Source organism: Falco rusticolus, chromosome 7 (assembly GCF_015220075.1).
Source record: "Falco rusticolus isolate bFalRus1 chromosome 7, bFalRus1.pri, whole genome shotgun sequence".
Taxonomy (NCBI): Eukaryota; Metazoa; Chordata; class Aves; order Falconiformes; family Falconidae; genus Falco; species Falco rusticolus.
In genome coordinates, this window is record NC_051193.1 from 48481565 (window position 1) to 48501646 (window position 20082).

Consider the following 20082-nt stretch of genomic DNA (forward strand, 5'->3'; position numbering starts at 1 on the left):
GTAAAATTGCAATGCAAAGGAGCCTTATCACTGTCTTCTGAAGTACTTTTCCCCTCTGGAGATTTCCACACAGGTTTTCACTGGGCTTGCCCATTGGTTGTGCTGCTTAGGACAGAGCCAGAGAGCAGAGAGCTAGCAGGACCAGGTCCTGCAGACATCTCCTTTCAGGCAGAGCCCACCGACGACTGCAGGAGGGTTCAGAGAGGTCACTGTGTCAGGTATGACACCGGCTTCAAAACTGGAACTGCAAGCAGAGAAGCACCAACCCAACACCCCTATCACAGCTACCCATTATCAGAAACTGCCAAATGCAAGTGAAAAAGGCAACAGGAAACAGACTAATTGAATGTTTAAATTTTTCCCTCCTCTGCCTCCTCCCCAGGACTGCAATGCTTTGGTGTGCAGAGTCAGAATGAAATGTCATGGAGAACTCCTTCTGAATGGAAAGGAGGAATGGTTTGAACAGGCATTGAAAGAGATTCTGACAGACTGTATAAAGGAAAATCATGTGAAAATAAAAAGCTGTGATCTGAAAAACAGACACAATAAAACATTGTCATGCAATGCAGCAAGAACATTATTCCATCTCTGAGTACTAGGACAGCAGAAATTTTCCAGGAAGATGGAGCTAACTGAGGAGTGTGTACAAGACATTCCTGCTGTGACCACAAGATCTGCAATAAGCTCACACATTATGAAAGAAAGGTGCCCATGAGTCATCTCCTGCAGAGATGCCAGCCTGCATGGGCGAAGTGGCTCCAGTGTCACTTTACAGATAAAAAAATTAGGCATAGGAAGAGGGTTTCTGCTGTCTGCTTGGGAAACTTCATCTTACCCAAACTACTTGAGCAGCTACAAACTGCTCCCTGGCAGCTCTCAGCTTACTACAGACTGGAACTCAATTTTCATAACGGTAAAACAGATATTGGAATAGTTTTTGATGGACACAGAAAATAAAACCTACAACAAGCTGCACAGCACTCATTCTGAAAAGCTGGCAGTGGCAGGGCAGGTACCCACATTCGGGAAAATGCATGAATCTGCCTTCTTTCCCTTCCTCACAGGGCCAGTGCTGAAGAAGCACGCACCAAGCAGGAGGCTGGCAACTGCACAGCTCCTTTAGGGTCTGAGTCCTGCAGCCTGCTGGCAGGATGGAGAAGCCACTTGGTGAAGAATGGTGCAGAGGAACCCAGCACCAACAATGATGCAAGACTGTAAGTGTCTATTGGCATTTAATGACCCAGATACAGCACGCTGGTGATTAGCAAGGGATCTTCCCTAACAGGCTACAAAACTGGGTCAAATCAAACAGCAGCCTAGCTTTGAATAAAGACATGTGCTCTAGAGAGCTTGCTCTGCTTGAGCAACTGTTAATATACGTGACTAACTCCCCACACATCCAACACAGAGTGGCTGCGCCACACTGGTCTTTGTCCACAGGCTCTGTGGGGGCAAGCATCTGTACCCCAGTGGTTCGAACAGAACTTCATGTGCGATCAGCTTCTTTCTTGAAGGATTTAATTCCCACCCAAGTGACTGTTTTTTTCTCTAAATTTACACAAAGCCTATTAGTTCAGCTCTCAAAAGCATGACACAGTAACCAAAATCGTGATTACATTGAGCTGCAAATCACATTGAGAAATAAAAGGCAGAAGGCAGATCTTAGCAGTCTTGCAACTGCTTTTGCTATGAAAACGTGACTAGTGGGAGTGTTGCAGCTACATGGCTATACAAACAGCCCACCAGCTCTTAAGCCTTAGAAAGGCTGCAGTGCATCCTGGCTCCTGAGAGCTTATATGATACCCTAAGACAATAACAGAAAGGACTGTATGCTTTGCAGACATGGGGATCATCTTGTTTGACCAAACATCAAAGCACAACTCCCTTCCACAACAGGTTTCTTATAATACTTGCCTTCACACAGCTTAACCTTCTCCTCTATAAACAGCAAACCTTTCGCAAGGAGCTGGTTCTGTCAAGAGAGAAGAGAGACATGCATTTGCCTTTTCTGAGATTTAAAATAAACATGGAAGAATAAATCTTTTTCAGATGTTATCTGCTTTGCATGCAGTTATCTAAAGATTAGTCATATCGTAGCACTTTCTCCCAGCACCACCACCAGTCCTGGTCTTACTGTGAGTGTTCTACATTCAGTAACCCCCTCTTGTTCAGCCAGACATGAGAACACGGCAGATAGTTGAAACACTTGCCAGAAGTGGGAAGAAAAGATCTGTCCTGGGTGAAGGAAGGAGTCAAGAAAACAAAATGGTTCTCAACAGAAGAGTACAGCTACATAAGCTATACCCTCAGTCACATGATGGAGGTGATCAAAGGGCCAAATGATCAAAGTGTCCCACTCTCTTCCTCCTTTGCTCTAGTTCAGTACTTGCCCGACTGTATGGTAAGCCAGTTCAGCTCCCTTGACACTTACTTCTCTATTCCTACCTATTATTTTTCTATGAGGCTTTTTTTTGCTATACTGAGCAGTTAGATCATCTCAGTATTCAGTCCCAAGCGGCAGAAGCAGTGACAGGAGCTAGTCTTTCTAGATAAACTGAACTGTCACAGAGACCAGACTGATCAAGATATCTATGTGCCTGTTTGCAGACATCTGAATATCTGATACGCTTTCTGTTCCCATTTCCCCAAACATAAGAATGGTGCAAAAATGACACCTACATTTTTGTTCTCCCAACAGCACTAGGTGAATCAGTTATTCTGAAAAGCTTTGAGAATCCCAGAGAAAGGAGCTGCTATCACCACAAAACACGCTATCATTGCATCCTAAAAGGTTCAGTCCTACCACAGAGATTATTTTGACAGAGAATAAAGCCTTCTGTCCCTTTGAAAGGATTCAGTATCAGGGTAGTGCACAATATTCAGAGACCTCTCCTGCTCTCATGTTCATCCTTCAAGTTTTGTTTTTAATGGGTAACCAGGTCAAACATGCACCTCTCAACCTTTCACCAGCTGAGGAACAAGGAACATCTTTTTTCACTGTCAGTGGACACTGCCATTACCTCAGTGCCTGGACAACTACCCGGGCCTCCTGATGAGCTGCTGTACTGCACACCTGCCCTTGCGCTGCTGCTCTGGATGATATACCTTCCTCCTGTAACCATATACCAGGCTGGTTCATTTGTGACACACTCAAGCAGGTAACCATGTATGCCACCCCAAGCAAAGAGAGCAGCACACCTCCGCATCCTCCCCACAAGAAGCAATATTACACCGGGGTACTGTGGAAAGGAATAAAAAGGAGGAAGTGTTGCTCTGTGACATCCTCCGCTTGTACTTCATTCCCAGAATAAAAGAAAAGCTTGTGACTTGAAAATCCTGCTTGCTAGCATCAGACATCACTTAAATGTGTAGAAAAGGAAGGGCTTTTCCCTAAATAGTATGTAATCAGACAGACTCCAAGTAGAGAGAGGCTAAGGGATTTAAGAGACCACCATACATCCTATCAGTAAGCAAACACCTCTGGATGCATTTCCCTGGTGGAGAATTTATATTCAAAAAGCTGGCAGGTAGGAAAACACTGCAAGTAATAAAATCAGGGGCTGAATTCAAGAAACTCCTTTTCCTTTCGAATCTCATCTCGTGCAAGGTGAGCTCTGAGACCCCCTGGGTCTGGGCGCCAGTGCAATATCAGAGAGAAAATTTTCCACTTGCATCTTTGTCAAGATTTCAGCAAAAAGGGCCTGGAAGAAAGAACAAGCCATACAAGCTCATCAGTCACCTCACATGCTATGGGTAGTAGGGGGAACTTCTGTGAAAAGTTTTGTCTTAAGTCAAGATAAGACTGTATGGGCATTGTCTTCTTCATAGTGTGAAAGAAGTGTGGTGTTATACCACAGAGAGGAAATGGGTACCTTTCCTTGGCTGTTGTCCCATCTCATGGCTACTTCACATTAAAACGTTAACTCATGTTTTGCTACAATGGCTTACTTGTCTCAAATGCACCAGATGTAAGTATTTTTGAGATATCTCTTTAAAAAAAAAAACCAACCCAACCTGCATCCCCTAATCTGTATTCAGAATTCAGTCATGACATAAGGAGGCTAATGGCCAACCAATTAATCAGTGGTAAGTTCTGTTAGTAGCAATAACAGTTAAATATAGTGTAGTGCATACAAGGGAAAAATAATTATTGGTCATGCTTGTAATCAAGGTAATTTGCCCATGCTAGCAGGTGGCTTTGGCTTTGTTTCAGAATTCAACCCCAAAAATATTTGGTATGGCCTTATTCCCAAAATAATGTAGAATTTATGTTCTTTTTAAATTAGTTACACAAAAACCCCACAGCATTTTAGGAGCAACATGTGGAATGAAACTGTATTATTTGAACCGCCCATCCAAGTCACAAAACTTTGACCCTTACTAGCTCTAGCAGAGTGCAAAAGCAATCCTATCCATGCAGTATAGTCAAGCTCTAAACAAATTTCAATACTCAACCAATCCTAGTAATTTCAGCACAGGAATCAGATCTGACTTGAACAGTCCTGTTTGTCAGAGGTGCTAAAATTGCTATTCCACACACAGGTGACCATGTGGAGACAAGAGCCCAAAGCACTTTTGCCTGTGACCTTCTGAACCCGCTCGCAGACATGACATGACTCTCACTCACTGCAGCTGAAAAGCTGTGGATGCCAACAGGTAAAAAGCAGAGCTCTCTGGCAATACTGCAGACAACAAAGCAGCTGCTTTTAGGCTTCACAGAGTGCATGGCTGTCAGTTGAGGAGGGTATGTTTTGGTCTGTGCTGACTCCTTCCACGACACTGCTGCCCACACAGGTTAGCAGGCATGGAGGGACCTCCAGCGGCACATGCACCACCGAGGGTCTGGCAGCTCACGCCACCTCCATGACCTGTGATATCTCACCCTGCTTATAACAGCTTACTCAGTTTTAGCCAAAAAGCCATACCTTGATTCTGAAAAAAAAAAAAAAAGGTCCACCACCTTCTGCAGTTTTTTGTGCTATGGAATTCCGCCCCCTTCCTGCAGAAGCCTGTTTTCTGATTTTATTGTCACCAACGTGACAAAGGGCTGCAGGGAGCAAAGGGAACTTGTCAGTGAGAAATTTTTAATGGCTGGGGGGCCTTTGTCTAGGGTTCACTCCTCCGCCGGGGTGAGCGTTAGGATTGAGACGAAGAGAAAGCCAAAGTTCCCAGCAGAGCACAGGAGGAACAGGGCTGCCAAAGGATGAGTAAGCTGCAAAGGGAATGTGTCTGGGAGATACTTTTCACCTGGGCTATGATAACAGCAATTAGCAAGTTGGATAAATAAGTTCACACAATGAAAAAAAATGTTCAGCATTTCCAAACGTGATCAGCTAATGGAAGGTGGCTATTTTGCAAAGATTCTCTAGCAGAAATACAAATAAATGACTGCACATGTCAGGCACTGGACAACAACGACAACAACAACAGACTTTCCAGGAAAAAACAATGTGGAAAAGGAGGGAGAAAAATCTAGAAAGGAAAAAATTGGGGGGGGAGGAGTGAAACCCACTTACGCTGTAAATCTTTTTCTTCCCGAACAATAAGATAATGTTTGAAGTGATATTGCACTTTTACCCTTCCAATTGCTTTCAATTTATTAATGAAGTACCTCTATAATCCTTTATTTTTCAACCTATCGTTCAAGGTAATTACCTCTCATATATTGCAGGGAAAATTTACAGCTGGTCTTTAATGCTGTGCCATTTTTAATTACTATAGAATAAAAAACTGTATACACACACGTATATATGAGGGTGTCACACTTATTTTCTTGTGTTCTTCTCAAGAAATAGAAATTCCTTCTCTATCTGTGCAAAAACATTACGTTTCAACTTACAGAATCTTTGTAAGCACTGTGGATACAATTTTCCAGTTACTTTGCTTGTAGGTTAGTATTAACGATGCTTTCTACTTTCAGAGATATTTTTTTGTGTTTTACAGCTATGTCAGCAGAAAAATATGCATTTGTACACCTTCATGAGCAGCACAGTTCTATCTATAAAAACAGATATATCAATCGTTACCCTGTAGTAAAGAATTTATAATGCTCTCATGAATGCATTATCAGTAATTCCATATGCTAAATAGATTGCATCATCTCATTCTTAAGGTTTCTTAAAAAAAAGAAGAAAAAAAAAAAAAACTTAGCTCCATACAGTTCCTGCAGATGTTGCAAATACCCTCTCAAATTTTCCCTTTTCCTGTGGAAGAGAGACTTACTGAAAAAGGAAAAAATAATTTAAAAAAAAAACAACAAAAAACTACATTTCTCTTCTCCTCATCTTAAAAATATCTGGACATTTTACTTATGTCTTTTCTGCTAAAGTCACAGGCTTAGGAACAGATTCAATACAAATATTACCCCCTCAGATCAAGCCAGACAGGTAAATTTTCATTAAAAAACCCTACAGGGTTTTCTGACAAATAAATACAATCTAATAAATGCAGCTGCAGTGAGGGTCTGTATCAGACCTTGTCTAGATTGCAAGTCTCATTTTACTGCTTTATCCCTGGTTGCCAGAGGCAACACAGAGGCACAGAGCTGAGAGGAGAAATAAATCTTCTATTTGCAAGTAAGACCAGATGAAGACTTACACCAAGTGAGTTTGAAGGGTGCATTTATTTGAAAAAGTTTAGCTGCCACCTTCCATTTCTTTGCAATTACAGCTGAACTGTGCACTTGGGGAGGCAGTTATTCCCTCCCCTCCCCAGATCAGCTTTCCCAGGATCCCCAGGGTGAAGTCCTCACCCTGCTGTTGGGACACCACAAGCTGCTATACGCTCATTGTGGGTGCTGCAATCCTGCCCTTACTCTTGCTATGCTGAAGCATGCACTGCAGAGAAACAAAGCCCCAGGTTAACCCCCCGCATGTACATGCAGTCGAGAAATTTGGAGAGATGTTTTGCAGCAGATAGAAGTGGGCTTGTGAAATCTTGCAGGTTGAAACCCCCCTACTTTTCTCAGCACAGAAAAGCACAATAGCTGTTTCAGGTAAACCACCACCAAGTGCAGCAAAGACAAAGCCTTAAGTAAGTTTTCAAATGCCCCAGTTTCGGCAGACAGTATTCAAAGCTCCAGAAAAACCACTTTTCCTTCTTCCTCAGCAGAAACCCTCCCACAATACATGTGTGTTTGTTACTCTTGCAAAGGAAGCTGTGCTGAAATTGTTGGTAACAAAAAAAAATAATCTGAAGGCAGTCACACACCATGCTGTAAAGCACAGGCACTTTCCAGGTAATTCCTTTTTCCCAGCACAGATATTTTCCCCTTCCTCTCCTGTTAGAGAAACTGAGGCAAGTTTCTCCATCCACATCCAGAGAAACAATTCCAGTTCCCCCAGCACAATGACTGAAGGTGGAAGCTGTCCCAGGCACAACAGCTGGGGCTCCTCTCTCAAACTAGCAGTAATGGGCACCTTCTCCCTCCTCTACCTTGCCAGGAGCTGGCCATCCCCAACAGGGACCATGGAGGCCCTTCCTGTGCAGGCTCCAACTACGTGCCATGCAAAATCGTATCCATCTGACTTGCCAAAGATAGAGATGTTGCCTGTCAGGAGCACTTTCCTAGCAGCCTGGTCGCAGTGACAGCCTCTGGGCAGAACCAACAGGAAGAATTTTGGAGCGATAGCCCTACCACTAGCACAGCTTGCTACATGCAAGTTGAAGGGTGGTGAAAAGCAGCTAAGTAGTTTTGGCAGTAGCTCCACAGAAAACATCGAGGAGGCTCAAGCCATCACAGGCGACTTCACATCTCATCTGAAAGCCTTGTCGCTGCAGTGTAGCAAGACACAAAGGAATTCTCCTGTTAATCAAGAAAATATTACTATTCCTAATAAGCCACTATTCTTGGGGGGAAAAAAGTTGACATGAACATCCATTTAATCACAGACAAATTTCAGTTTCCTTTTAAGTTTCCAAGCCAAACATGGCTAGTATGCCTTTAAGAAGCCAGATTAGAATAAACAAATCAATACTAGCTCATCAAACAGAAACATACGCTTGTAAGCTTGGAACAGGAATAAACTAATCCAGAGAAAACTCAAAATAATTGACTCTATTTTTCTGGGTGAAAAAAAACCCAACTTTTTTCTTCTACACATTACAGCATTTCTTAAACGCAGCACTCTCTTCTAGGCAACTGAGGCTTTGTGTTCTAGTATTGAACCACATTTTTACAGGCTCTACAAGTGCATAGACACTGTTTCTTGGATAATCTGATGTTAATTTGAGGAAAAAGCATCACCCAAAGTTACTTGGCAAGTATTTTCTACAAAGTTATTGCCAGTTGTACACAAACACCTACCTACTTCTTGGCAGTGTTTTACAAAATGCAAATCTGTGTGAGCTGCAGCATCTCACACCTGGAACATCCCCCCTGTCCTTTTCTTCTTCCTCTAGAAAGAGGGGAGATAGTGACAGAAGAAGAGAGATCATTTTGATCCTACATAGATAATAAATTGCAAGATAAATATGAAATAACATCCTAAAATTCCTCTTCTAGAGACAGATCTGTTCAAAACAGATAAAAAAGAAAGCTCACTTAAAACAAGTGAGGCAGGGAGAGTAATAAGGAGAGCAGACTGGGCAGACCGAGTAGGCAGCACCGCTTTGATCTAGACCACAAGGTGTCAAGCAAGGCAGCAGCTACGGGAAAATCCCATGGTCGGGCCACCAGCTCTGCACTGATGAGTCAGCGCCCCAGGTGGGAGCCCTGCTTAGCCAGGGCACAGCATGTCACACCACGCTACACTTCAAGGGGTAGCAACCTCGCACCATTTCAAGTGAATCACTCATGTCTACAAAGCCAGTGCACGCAGGGCCTGAAGCAGGTGTCCCCACTGCCACTGCCACCCAGGGCTAGGTCTTCTGCTCAGCTCACAGTAATGGGGCTGAGCTGCCGGGTGACCCTGTCCATGATAACGAAGCTGGGCAGTTGCTATGGAATCTCTGGAGCTGCTCCATGAAAGCTCGGTCCTAGAAAGTGCCAGATGAAGCAGAAATAATCAGCAGACCTGCATGAACAGAGGTTCCCAGCCAGCAAGGAAAGAAATACAATAATAAAGACCAGCTTGACACAAAAGAGTATCGCAGACACACAGCTGAGCTCTGCAAATCACACAAGTGACCATTCTTTCCCCCTGTGCTGCAGCTGAGCTGCTGCAGCCCCTGGCAGCAGGCATGGGATGGCATTTGGCCAGAGAAGAGCTACTGCTGCCTTCATCCAGCAACAACCACCACTCCAATAACATACACAACTACTTCCTTGCCTTGCTCTGAAGCAGGTAGAAATAGAAACCTGGCACCAAGGAGAGAAATGTCACATGCACCAGGTTTTTCTCTTTGGCTAAGCAGGAGAGAGGGACACGCACCATTTTCAGCTGTAGCATGGCTTTACAAAGCAGCCTCTCAACGGAGAGCAAGCATCAAGAGAGATGCCGGATAGGCTGGAGTTCGAGAAAGACATGCACCAGGGACTTAAGCAAAAGTTTTACAGTGCCGCAGCAGCAGCAGGAGGACATGTCTCCCCCACCACCGCAGCCCCCTTGCACAGCCAGCTTACCTACAGCGAGAGGGACTCTGACCACAGCAAGGTGTACCGTCCCAGTTCTGGCCGCTCTGAAGGGAGGGGGCAAAATCAATTGAGGCTTGGGTCTGGGCATGCCTCATCACCACTGCTGCTTACTTTTGCAGCTATCCATTATCATCTTGCTATTCTTACTCTGCTGGACACCCCAGCAACACGGGTATTTGCATATTGTGGTTTCTATGGTTTTGCATACAAACAGAAAGCTGGGCCTGACTCCGAGTCACTAACTCCTTGTCACCTCCCACAGCTCTGCACTGCAACAGCTTGACTTCTGGTTTTAAGACACCAAAGCTCTCACTGCATTAAATACAGTCCGTTTGCCATCCCTCACCTACCAGCCCTGCCAGCACAGGCAGCAGACCACAGAGTGGAAAGATGACAACTCTGGGCACCTGACTTTCTGCATTTGCAGCCCATGGGTGCTGGGAGAGGTTACAGTGCCTGGCAAGGAATTGGGTCTCTCCACCTCGGGAGGAGACAGTTTGGAGTTAATGTGCATAAACCGGGCAGTTCTGCTAAAGCGGTTAGATGTGAAATAGCTAGCATTTCCATTTTCCCCTGTGAGTTTCAAGATTAACAAGCCCCCAGAGAGTGAAACAAAGCAGTTCATCCTTTCCAAAGGTTTTGTTTCAGGCTGTTTGCAGAATCAGGAAGATAATGCATCAATTTATCAACACTCACTCCTTTTATATTTCAAAAAGTTTCTCCACAACCACAAGGGTCAGACAGCACAAAGGGAGCTTATCCGAAAAGCCTTACAGCTGCCTCAGAGAAGTCCTGGTCACCAATACACGCTGTTCCTCCTAATCCCAGGCTCTCACCTTTCATGGTCATAGGATTCCTCCCTGTTGCAGTTCAGCTGATCACCAGAGAGCTAAGCCAGCAGTGAGAGCAGATGGTGCCCTGCTGGGTTACGGAGCAGAGGGGTGGGTACAAAGTGCCCCTTCTCAGCAGCAGGAAACTATTGGAGCAGTTCACACGCAAAGTCAGTACTGGCAATCCTGGGGTATGAATATTTGCTTTAAGGCAGATCTGCAGCAAATATTATGAATCCCGGCTATCTGGCATCTACACTCAGATGCCGATCCAAGGAGATGGCTTGCATATATAATAGGGTTGCTAAAACAGCGGATTTATAAACACGAATCTGCTGCAGAATGAAACATCTCCGTTCCCACTGAAACCCTTGCAGGAATTACATTTCTCTTTCAAATACAAACCAGACTCAGTAATTCTGGTATGATGAGAGTCTGGTAGCAGAGGAAAGCTGCCTAAACCCCATCCATTTCCTAAACATTCCTTCAGCAACTCCAGGAGCTAAATGTGGTAATTTGTATGAGCATTGGTGAAAAGGACTTGTGAGTAATCAAATCAAGTTGATTGCAAAGGTAGATTCGTCTCACTATAAAAGTTCTGCTTTATTTTAGTATTGAATATTCAGCGGTTAGAAAAATTGTGCGCATATGTGTAAAATATACCTAATGTAAGAGCCAGATCTCTTAAAACAATGGAAAATGTGATTTTAAATACTATCTTACTGGCTCCTATTACAATTGCTGTGGCATAAGAAATGGAAAAATTTTAAGTAAATTTATCACATCTAAATATTACATGATCCAGTTAGTTGCTCTAATTGCTGCTAGGACATTTAAAGCTGCCTGGTTACACCTGAGAGCAGATCCTCTAGGGTCCATTTCAATCTAAAAGAACAGTAAACTTGGTTCTTGGGATAGCTTTTCAGTGGGCTTTAACAAACGGAGGAGGAAGTTACAGCCAGAAGACGCACTTCCTCTCCACTCCCCATCCTGGTGGCCCACTCCCATTACTTCACCCACACCAGAGGAGATGAGCACAAGTCAAAGGAAGTAGTTGAAAACTTTATTTTTTCTTTCAAGGTTACTTTCTAGTCAAATCAGCAGCCTGATTCAACTCTGCTCATTTAGGTTGCAGCAGTACTGCTGTAAATCAGCTGGCATCTGCAGTGAAACTGTACCCACAGGCAAATGAAATAATGTTGTCAGCCCTTCTTTGGCACATGAATAGTCTTTCCCAACTTCACAACACAGGAATTTTTGAGTAAAGACATTAAGGAGGGAGTGGCAACTGCCACGCGCTGTGAGTCTAGAATCAGAAATAATTCTGCATCTTAGCTCACAGCAGGGAAAAAAGCTTATTTCTTACAATAGCCCTTATCTCAACGTTAGTCTCATGGCTTGCCAGCACCAAGAGCTTTACTTCAGGCTAAGTCTGACGGATGCCAAGTAACTCCTTTCAACATTGAGAGGGGAAAAAAGAAATTACAGAAATTAAGTTTGAGTCCCTTTGGCTTCAGTGGGAGAATAGCAATTGCAGGTGAACTAGTACATATACAGTGAGGTATTCGTACAAGTGTGAACAGACAGACTGACAGGAAAACAAACCCAGCGATGATCGCTGCCAGGCCCTTCCACTGCCCGCTCGCCGAGGCGAAGGCCACCGCTCTCCCAGCAGTAGCTCAGTGCTGAGCACCTACACTGCAATCATGGTCTGCGGCTGAAGAAGTATGGTCCTGCCGTTAGGGTGAGAGCACACAGCTTCTCCTGCTTTGGCAGGGAACAGTGCTGGCGATCAGAGCCTTCTCTCAGGACAAGATCAGATGCCCTCAGCTTGCCAAGAGGAATGCAACACAGATATCCATCCTCCAGCAGCAATCAGGCTGTAGTCTAAGCAGTCTCTTCAGTTGTCAGCTCTACTACTAAGAGATCCAAGGAGTCTCAGCTAATGCCACTAGCCCCAGCATGACTGTGACAGGCTCGAGGTTTACAGTCTGGGGGAAAAGAACAAATCCAGCCCCGGTGCTGGGAGCCATCCAGTCCCCAGCAGTAGTTAGCTCCTCTTGCACAGTGACACGATGCAGCTGTGTCTTCCTCAGCACTGGAACCCACCCAGGCCTCTTTCAGTAAACTCTGACTTTTCAAAACCAGGTAACAGACATACCTCCGCACCTCACACCCTGCAAGACCGTGCTCAGCTTCTTCAGGCTTACAGGTGCATGAAGTTGCCTGTGGACATTTTCTGCTTATTCCAGCCTCACACCCCATGCCTAACACTGTAGTACCTGGGCACCTGATCAAGACCTTTCAAATTTCAATTAGCCACATGTGTTAGTTGCAAACTTACATTTGCCTGTTTTTAAATTAGCAGGAGCAGTAGCAGATTTCCACTTAACCCAGGCACTTAGTGTTACACACTCAGAGCCTAGGAAACATGCCGCCGTTTGGTGCCAGCAGCCACTCTTTCCAGTAAACCACTTGTGAGGAGAGGGTCTAAAGAAGTGAAACACAACTACCCCTGGGGCTGGAGCTTGCTTCTCACTTGATTGCACAGTGTATTTTTTTTTTTTAAGTCATGTAATCGAATACTGATAGGAAACAACACTATTCTTCTTTTTCCCCTTTCTAAGCTGTTAGCGCAGTACGCAGCAGTGTCAGCCGCTTCAGAAAGTACTGAAATTTTCTCTCCCTCTCACTCAAAGGGAAGAAAACCCCCTTGTTTTCAGCTACCTCTTTTTTTTTTTTTTTATTCAACACTACACTGAACAAGTTAGAACACTGAAAGCCATCAGTGCTCTCTCAAAATCATCCAGTACACTTTAACGTGGTTACATTTGAACCTCCATCTGTCTGGACAGTATCATACCAATAGAAGGCAATTAACACTTATTCACAACTGTGATTGATCAGGTCTTCCTTCGTCCTTCATCTTTTGCTTTTTCACAGGTTGCATTTGTATTTGTGGGACTAAAAGGCGAACAGTACCCAGGTTGATTTCCTGCTGATAGGGACTTCCTTCTCTGCCCCCCACCGCCCAAACCAGACAGCTGTTATCTTTTCTCTTCCCCTTTGTTGGCCCATGTTGCAGAAAACCTACTACTGAATTCTCTATACTAGAGAAACAGGGGTGAAAGAAAACTTTAAAGAAGGTGGGATACCTTTTCATAAAGTTCAAGTGAATTCCTTCTTGACCTTGGCAGGCTACTAGCAGCCTTTCCTAAGCACAAAGGAAGATTATACTTAATTTAGCACAAAGCCCATAAATATGATTACTCCCAAGGCTACATGAACCCACATTAAAAAAAGTCCAGTACCTCCATCTTCTGTAGCAAAACAAAAACGAAACACGGAGGCTACATGTATGTATAAGGGGGCCTAATTTTTTATAGGCTAAAAAGCTGAAGAGAACAAACCTCAAAAGCAAGCAAGCAAACCATGTAATACCTGAAAGTAATCTGTGATGAAGGATCCAAGTTCACTCTTCAGCAGCCGTCTGTAGACAGAAGGAATGCAGCCATGAAATAACAGCCATTGCTGGTCATTTCTTACAGGTATATCCGCACTTTACTACCAGTCATACCAAAGACACGTGAGTATGTATGAATGTGTCATTTTGGCCACAGTTAGATTACTTTTACATTTAGGTATATATTCTACAAATGTCTACAGAGGCTATTCTCAAATCATGAAGGAATGAAACAGTTTCCCTGAAGTCTTCTATTTATAAGCCATACAGCTAGAACAAGCAAAAACCCGTTCACCTCCTGAATTCACAGAAAGTTGGGGAGACAGTTTAAAGTGGCTTCGTTTGAAATTCACTATTTTTCCCTGCTTTTTGTTTAAAAAAAAGATGCCTTTCATTTTCACCGAAGATAGCATATCTCCCTAATGCTGTACTTCCTTTTCTCTTGGAAGTAGAAGGTAGGAGGATAAGGAGAAGAGCAACGAAGTAAACACATAAGCAGAAGCTGCAGCTTCCCCATGACTACCTCACTTAATAAAAAATAAAAAAAAAAAGGCATATTTTTCAAGAAAGAAATTCTAGAAATTTAACAAGACGTGTTTTAAATACATGCAGGCAGAAGCCACTCTAAAGTTAATTTCTGATACAAACTGCTGGATTTTAAAATCAGGCTCTTATAGAAGTTTTACATCCCAATACACATTTGTATTTCAAAATTCTGATACCAAAGTCAGGATTGTTTTACATCAGAAGAAGCATTAAAAACACACAACACTTCAGTGCATTTGCACTTTTAGTGACTGTGAACATAAATTCTGTAGCAGTAAACTTTGCTTAAAATTTAAAAGGTTCCTAACACTTTCCACTGAGAAACATTGAATTTTTTTTGCTGTTCCAAGAGTTCTGCTTTTCACCAACATGAAGTATAATCAACAGTGCTCAAAAATGGCATTTTATTAAGGACCATCCAGTTCTCAGGCTATGTTGTTACCAATAAACTACACCACCTTTTCCTAATCTTTGCTGAATGTTAAGTTTGACAGCAACCTTCCTCCCAAACCATTTCATAACACTTCTACATTTATTCACACACCAACATGCCTTTACTCCTCTGTCTGAGTGGTTATATTCAGACCGCCTATCTCAAAACACATTTCTATTTCTATGAGATGGATAAACCAGACAAATCTTTGGGGGTCCATTTGCCAGACACTCTTCCACCAGCTTTGGCAGAATATCTGCAGGGCTCTCCAGCAGCTGATTGAGAAGCCCACAGCAGGTAGCCCAGCTACCAGAGACTTGCACCCTAGAGAGAACCCAAGAGAGAAGTCTCCTCCTGCTCCTCCTGATCATGGCCAGGTCACCTCCTCCTTCCTGAAATGCCATCTCCCGATGGCATTTCTTACCTTTCCTCTTGCTGTGACAACTGACTTTCAGAGCAGTAAAAAAAAAAAAAAAAAACCAACCAAAAAAAAAAAGTATCCAGTGAGATGATACCAAATCACAGCAAGATAAAAACCTGGTGGCAGCAATCCAGAGCAAAATGTTGCCACCTGCTTGTCTCCTGGTCCTGTCATTACTGTCCTACTTTAGAAGTCTCCTGGGTTTCCCACTGTCAAATAACTAAGCGCTGTGCACTTAAAGCACTGCATCTAATAACTTCCAGCAAGGAGCTGAATGGAGAACTACAGACCAGAAAAATCCACCGGCTTGACCTCATGGCACACAAGAGTCGGCTGTCTGACAGGTCTGGCTTTTTGCCCAGTGTCAAGCTAGAGATTCACCTCACACACACACAGAGCTAATATTGTGTTGCGAGCTACATCAAGAGTCACAGGTGCGAGGCTGCAGGTGTGCATACAAACATACATGCAGATGCATGTCCTTTGCTCCTTAGAGGGACATTATTGAGCTACTTGAACAGTAAAGTGGGCTATTTAAAGAATGACCTTTGGATATGTAACCAATGCTCAGGGCACCTGTGGGAACATTAATCATGTATTTCAAGGTGAGTGCTTCCAAGTACTGCCTGGGAATGCCTGTCCGTGGAAGAGGACCTTTCCCCTCCCACCATCAGCGCTGTTTACAAAGCATACACAGCTCACAAAGAATTTCCTGTTCTTCACCCAGCTCTCAACAGCCTGGATCCACTTCAGCACCCCACAGGAAGGGAGTATGGTCCTGCCACCGGGGTCAAGCCCAAGCAACACAGCTCCTCTGCGCAGCACACTGCCTCCCCACGAGGCTGGGAAGGAGCACCCGCTTGCACTGGGAAGGCAAACTATGGCGGGCAACAGCCTGGCAGACGAGTCACAAAACCCGAAGCTGGTTCCCAGGTCTGCCAAAAGGCTGTGGGTTAAGGTATTTCTGAAGTCTTACAACATTTGTTTTTCTTTTCATGTACAGAAATACTCATCCCATGGAGAATTAAGACTGCTCCAAGTACTGAAACATAACTTGAGGACTTCTGACCTGAACACACTAAAAAACCATGAAAGCATGAGACGCCGTCCTCACTCAGCTCTCAAAAGGAATTATATTAAACTTTCAGCTTTGGGAGCAGACCAAGTAGGACAGAGCCTTGTGCCTTGCAAAGTACATTTATTTTGAAATTAGGGAAAGGGGTAGTTTAGATTGCTGCTTAGTACATACTTAGCCGAAATTGCCATTTGAATCCTGATGCTAAGGAGAAATGCAAATGGAGGCGGGGGGGAGGTATATAAAAGGAAAAGTGGAGCAATCTATATGACAGAATTCTTGATGAATGAACGCAAATGTAGTGGGAAAGAGGGAGGAGGAAGTACACCCATGAGCTCTGACAATACTCCTCTTAACAGCACTTGGCACAAAGGCAAGAATAAATTGTTCTTTATCTACTCTACAATCCTATCTATTGCTAACCAAACTTTCCAAATAATCAGAATGAGATCACAGATAATCACGAAACCTGCTTTAAAAAAAAAAAAAGTACTTTTAATCATCAGTAGCGTCAGCGTTGGAAAATGTTAGGTTTTCTTAACTTTAGGGATTGCATTTTCAGATCTTGCTCTGCAATTATCATAATGAAGATTAGGCTTTTAAATGAAAAGCTGTGTTTTGCTTTCATTTCAAACACTCGATGGTTCTGAGAAGCTTCGGTTCAGAAAAGAGATGTTACTACCATCATGAATGCCCTGATAAAAACGTGTAAAAAACAGCCAGGAGAGGCACACTCCCTGGGAGGGGACAAAATCCTTACAATCCGAGTCGATACACATCCTGTCCTTGTCAAAGCTACACCATCCACACAAGTCAGAGAAATGCTATTGAAGCGTCCCATGCTATTCACTCCACCCAACAGCAAAAAAATAAATTAGCCTGAAACCCCAAAGCTGTGCCTAAATTTGGTCCAGTCCCTGCTCTACCCACCGATATCCTCTAACTGTGGTTCTGTAGGGGAGCAAAAACAAGCAAACACCTAACAAGCAGCAGCAAAAAACCCTTTTCACGCATTTCAGCAACCTACCTGATATTTTCATTGAGGCTGTAAAGCTCATTGTTCTGCAAGCCTCCCCCTTTGAACACATTTATCACAGCTGTTTGAACACTGCCAAAAAAAGAAGTGAGACAGTACAACATCCATAAATAACAGCCACCAGTATGATTTAACACTGAGCACAATGTGAGCTAGCTGCCAAAAACCGAGTGGTCATAATGGGATAGAGAGGTTAATTGCACTTAAATACTTCCATTCTTTCTCCCCTGGAAATCATCACTCATATTTACCTACATCCTCAAAGAAGACAGGAGAACCAACCTCAAGTTGTGCCTAGAGTAAGCAAGGGAACGTTGTTACAGAGACATCGTTCACAAAGAACACATTCATACCAGATATTTCTTTTTAACAGAGCTGTTTAGGGGATCTCTGCTGCATGCTGCAGGCTAGTTACTTTGAGGAGACATAAATTTTTGGCAATACCTGCCAAACACATCACATTGCATTATCCAGTGATGCTAGCAGGAGCCACCCAATTTGTAGCATCTGGCAGGACCCTGGCTGTGCTGGAAAGCATTCTGCAGCCAGCATCACCTCACAGAGACCCAGCTTTAAGCCCTGTTAATGCTTGTAAAGTGCTGTTGGATCATCCTCCAACTCATACTTCTCTCACCAGCACAGAGGAAGTCAAAGCGACGGTGTAAAGATGCTTTAGCATGTCTTGCCATGGCTAACAAGAGGAGTCATCATTCCCTTAACAGGCTTTCCTTTCTGTGGTCCAGTTAAGGCATTCGCACGCTTCAGAGAACTCAGCTCACCATCCTGCACAAAACTGCCATGTTTTTGCTGGGCCGCTTTTGTGCAACATTAATATGCTGAGCTAGGTCAGCAAGAGAGGGGGGTCTGCAGAGCACAGAGCTGGTGCATAGTAGCAGAAGAGAAAGTAGAAACACCCACTTTTGGCAACAGATCAGATTAGGATTTCTCACTCTTCACCCTACACCTTGTTGTTCCAGTTGCCATTGCTGCGTGACACACACAGCAGACAGGATTCGGCTGTCAATAGGAAATGCTGGTGGAAGCCACAAGCTTAGCAGTTGCCGGAGGAACTTGACTGTGGTAAAAGCTGCATAATATGCAAATAAATGCCTGTCGTGCATTAAGAAACTGGTCTTTATTACCATAGTAGGAATGTGTTTTCCTAAATGGTTCTTAAAAGATGTAACTATTAACAAAGAGCAATTCTGTTTTACTTCAAGACAGTACTTCTGAACAAACCTGGCCAAAAGCAAGGTTGAACACTAGTAGGTCTAATTTTTTCACCTCTATGAAGGCTTTCAATGCTGGCAAAGCTTGGGCATGCCAAAAATCCATGCATGCTTATAAACAGACAAGCTTAGCTGTAAATGGTCTGAAGCACAAAGATAAGACACGCAGGATTCTTATCACAGGGCTGCTGCAAGGCGAGAGTTCAGCCCAGGTGGGTCCTGCTCACCTGTTCCAGGCAGAGTTAGAGCTGAGCTGCAGAGCCTGCCGGGCAGCCTGGAACCGTGGCAGGTCACTGAGGACGGGGGAGCTCATGAAGCGAGGTCGGGGCCTTCTGAACGAACCCATCTTGTGGAACTGGAGAGCAACGGATGGAGCTATGGTGAACCCTCCAGTCATAGGGTCAGGTGGAGTGACGCAAGGCTGTCAGAAAGCCTCTTCTCTTGAAGGTCCAAGTGTTAATCTCAGTGATGTCAGCAATTCTTCACACCCAAGGACTCAACCTGCAGCAAGAGCAAAGAGTCAGCCTTGGACTAGCAGTTTCCCACAGTGTCAGGCTGCAACATGGACATGCATTGCAAGATGTCAAAGAAACTGAAGCAGTCCTGCAAAGCAAAAAGAAAGGAATATAGCAAGACAGAGAAAGGAGGGATGAAAATATCCTATCCCACTAACAGCAAATTTGGGCAAATCTTCGAGAGTTCTTAAACAGCATCCCCCTTTCCCATCTTGCCCCTTAAATAATGACCCAACTCAGCCAGCCAGAAATACAACCATGGTCTCTTGATTTCAATTAGCAGAGATGAACATGGTGCCTAAACTCTTCTGCCAGAGTTTACAAACTACTTTACAAAAAACCCTTTACAAATACCTTTAAATACAGTTAACCATTCAGCCTGTATAAAATAGCAGACACTGGAGAAAGAGAAAATAAAACTATTTCACCAGTAAAGGAACAAAAGATGAACAATGGAAGAAAAGATGAACAAATACAATGCTTTTTTTTTTTTTTTTTGAGAAGTGTTGTGCAAGGGAATAAACCCACTCGTTATTAGTCCATCACAAAAAAGATATAGTAGGGAGCTTCTGCAAAAGAGATCTGGCAACAAGATATTCTGAGAGTTTTGTTTGTTTTGTTTTCTACAGAATGAGAAGTAATTGCTAGGCCAAATACAAAATGCCGGTATTTTCCACTCTGATCATTGTCTCCATATAGATGAATATGTAGCCCCAAGTAAACCACAGAAATATAAGTTAGCTTGGATAAAAACCACAAAAAAACACTTCAGCAAAGCTTCTATACTTTGAGATCTCCCCACTTCGGATGAATACAAGCAGTAGATGTAGTTGGCAGTTTGGACAATGGAGATGTGGGAGAAAGGAGGGAAAAAACCCCAACAAAACAAATGAAAAAACTTGTGTAACTGAACTGCACACAAAAGATGTAAAGCAAAATCTCTTTTCCACTTCACCTCAT

General features: G+C 43.6%; 1 protein-coding gene across 3 annotated transcripts in view; it reads right to left on the bottom strand.

The window, feature by feature from the left end:
- PRR5L (proline rich 5 like) overlaps positions 1-20082 on the bottom strand; it is a 44614-nt gene that overhangs the window by 13045 nt on the left and 11487 nt on the right. For all 3 annotated transcript variants that reach the window (XM_037395885.1, XM_037395887.1, XM_037395884.1), the window contains 4 exons: positions 18835-19108; positions 17370-17450; positions 13846-13894; positions 1915-1972 (listed from right to left, as the gene is read on the bottom strand). In XM_037395885.1, the coding sequence (XP_037251782.1) occupies positions 1915-1972; positions 13846-13894; positions 17370-17450; positions 18835-19004 (358 nt within the window). In that variant the 5' untranslated portion in view covers positions 19005-19108. The remainder of the gene's footprint in view (positions 1-1914; positions 1973-13845; positions 13895-17369; positions 17451-18834; positions 19109-20082) is intronic.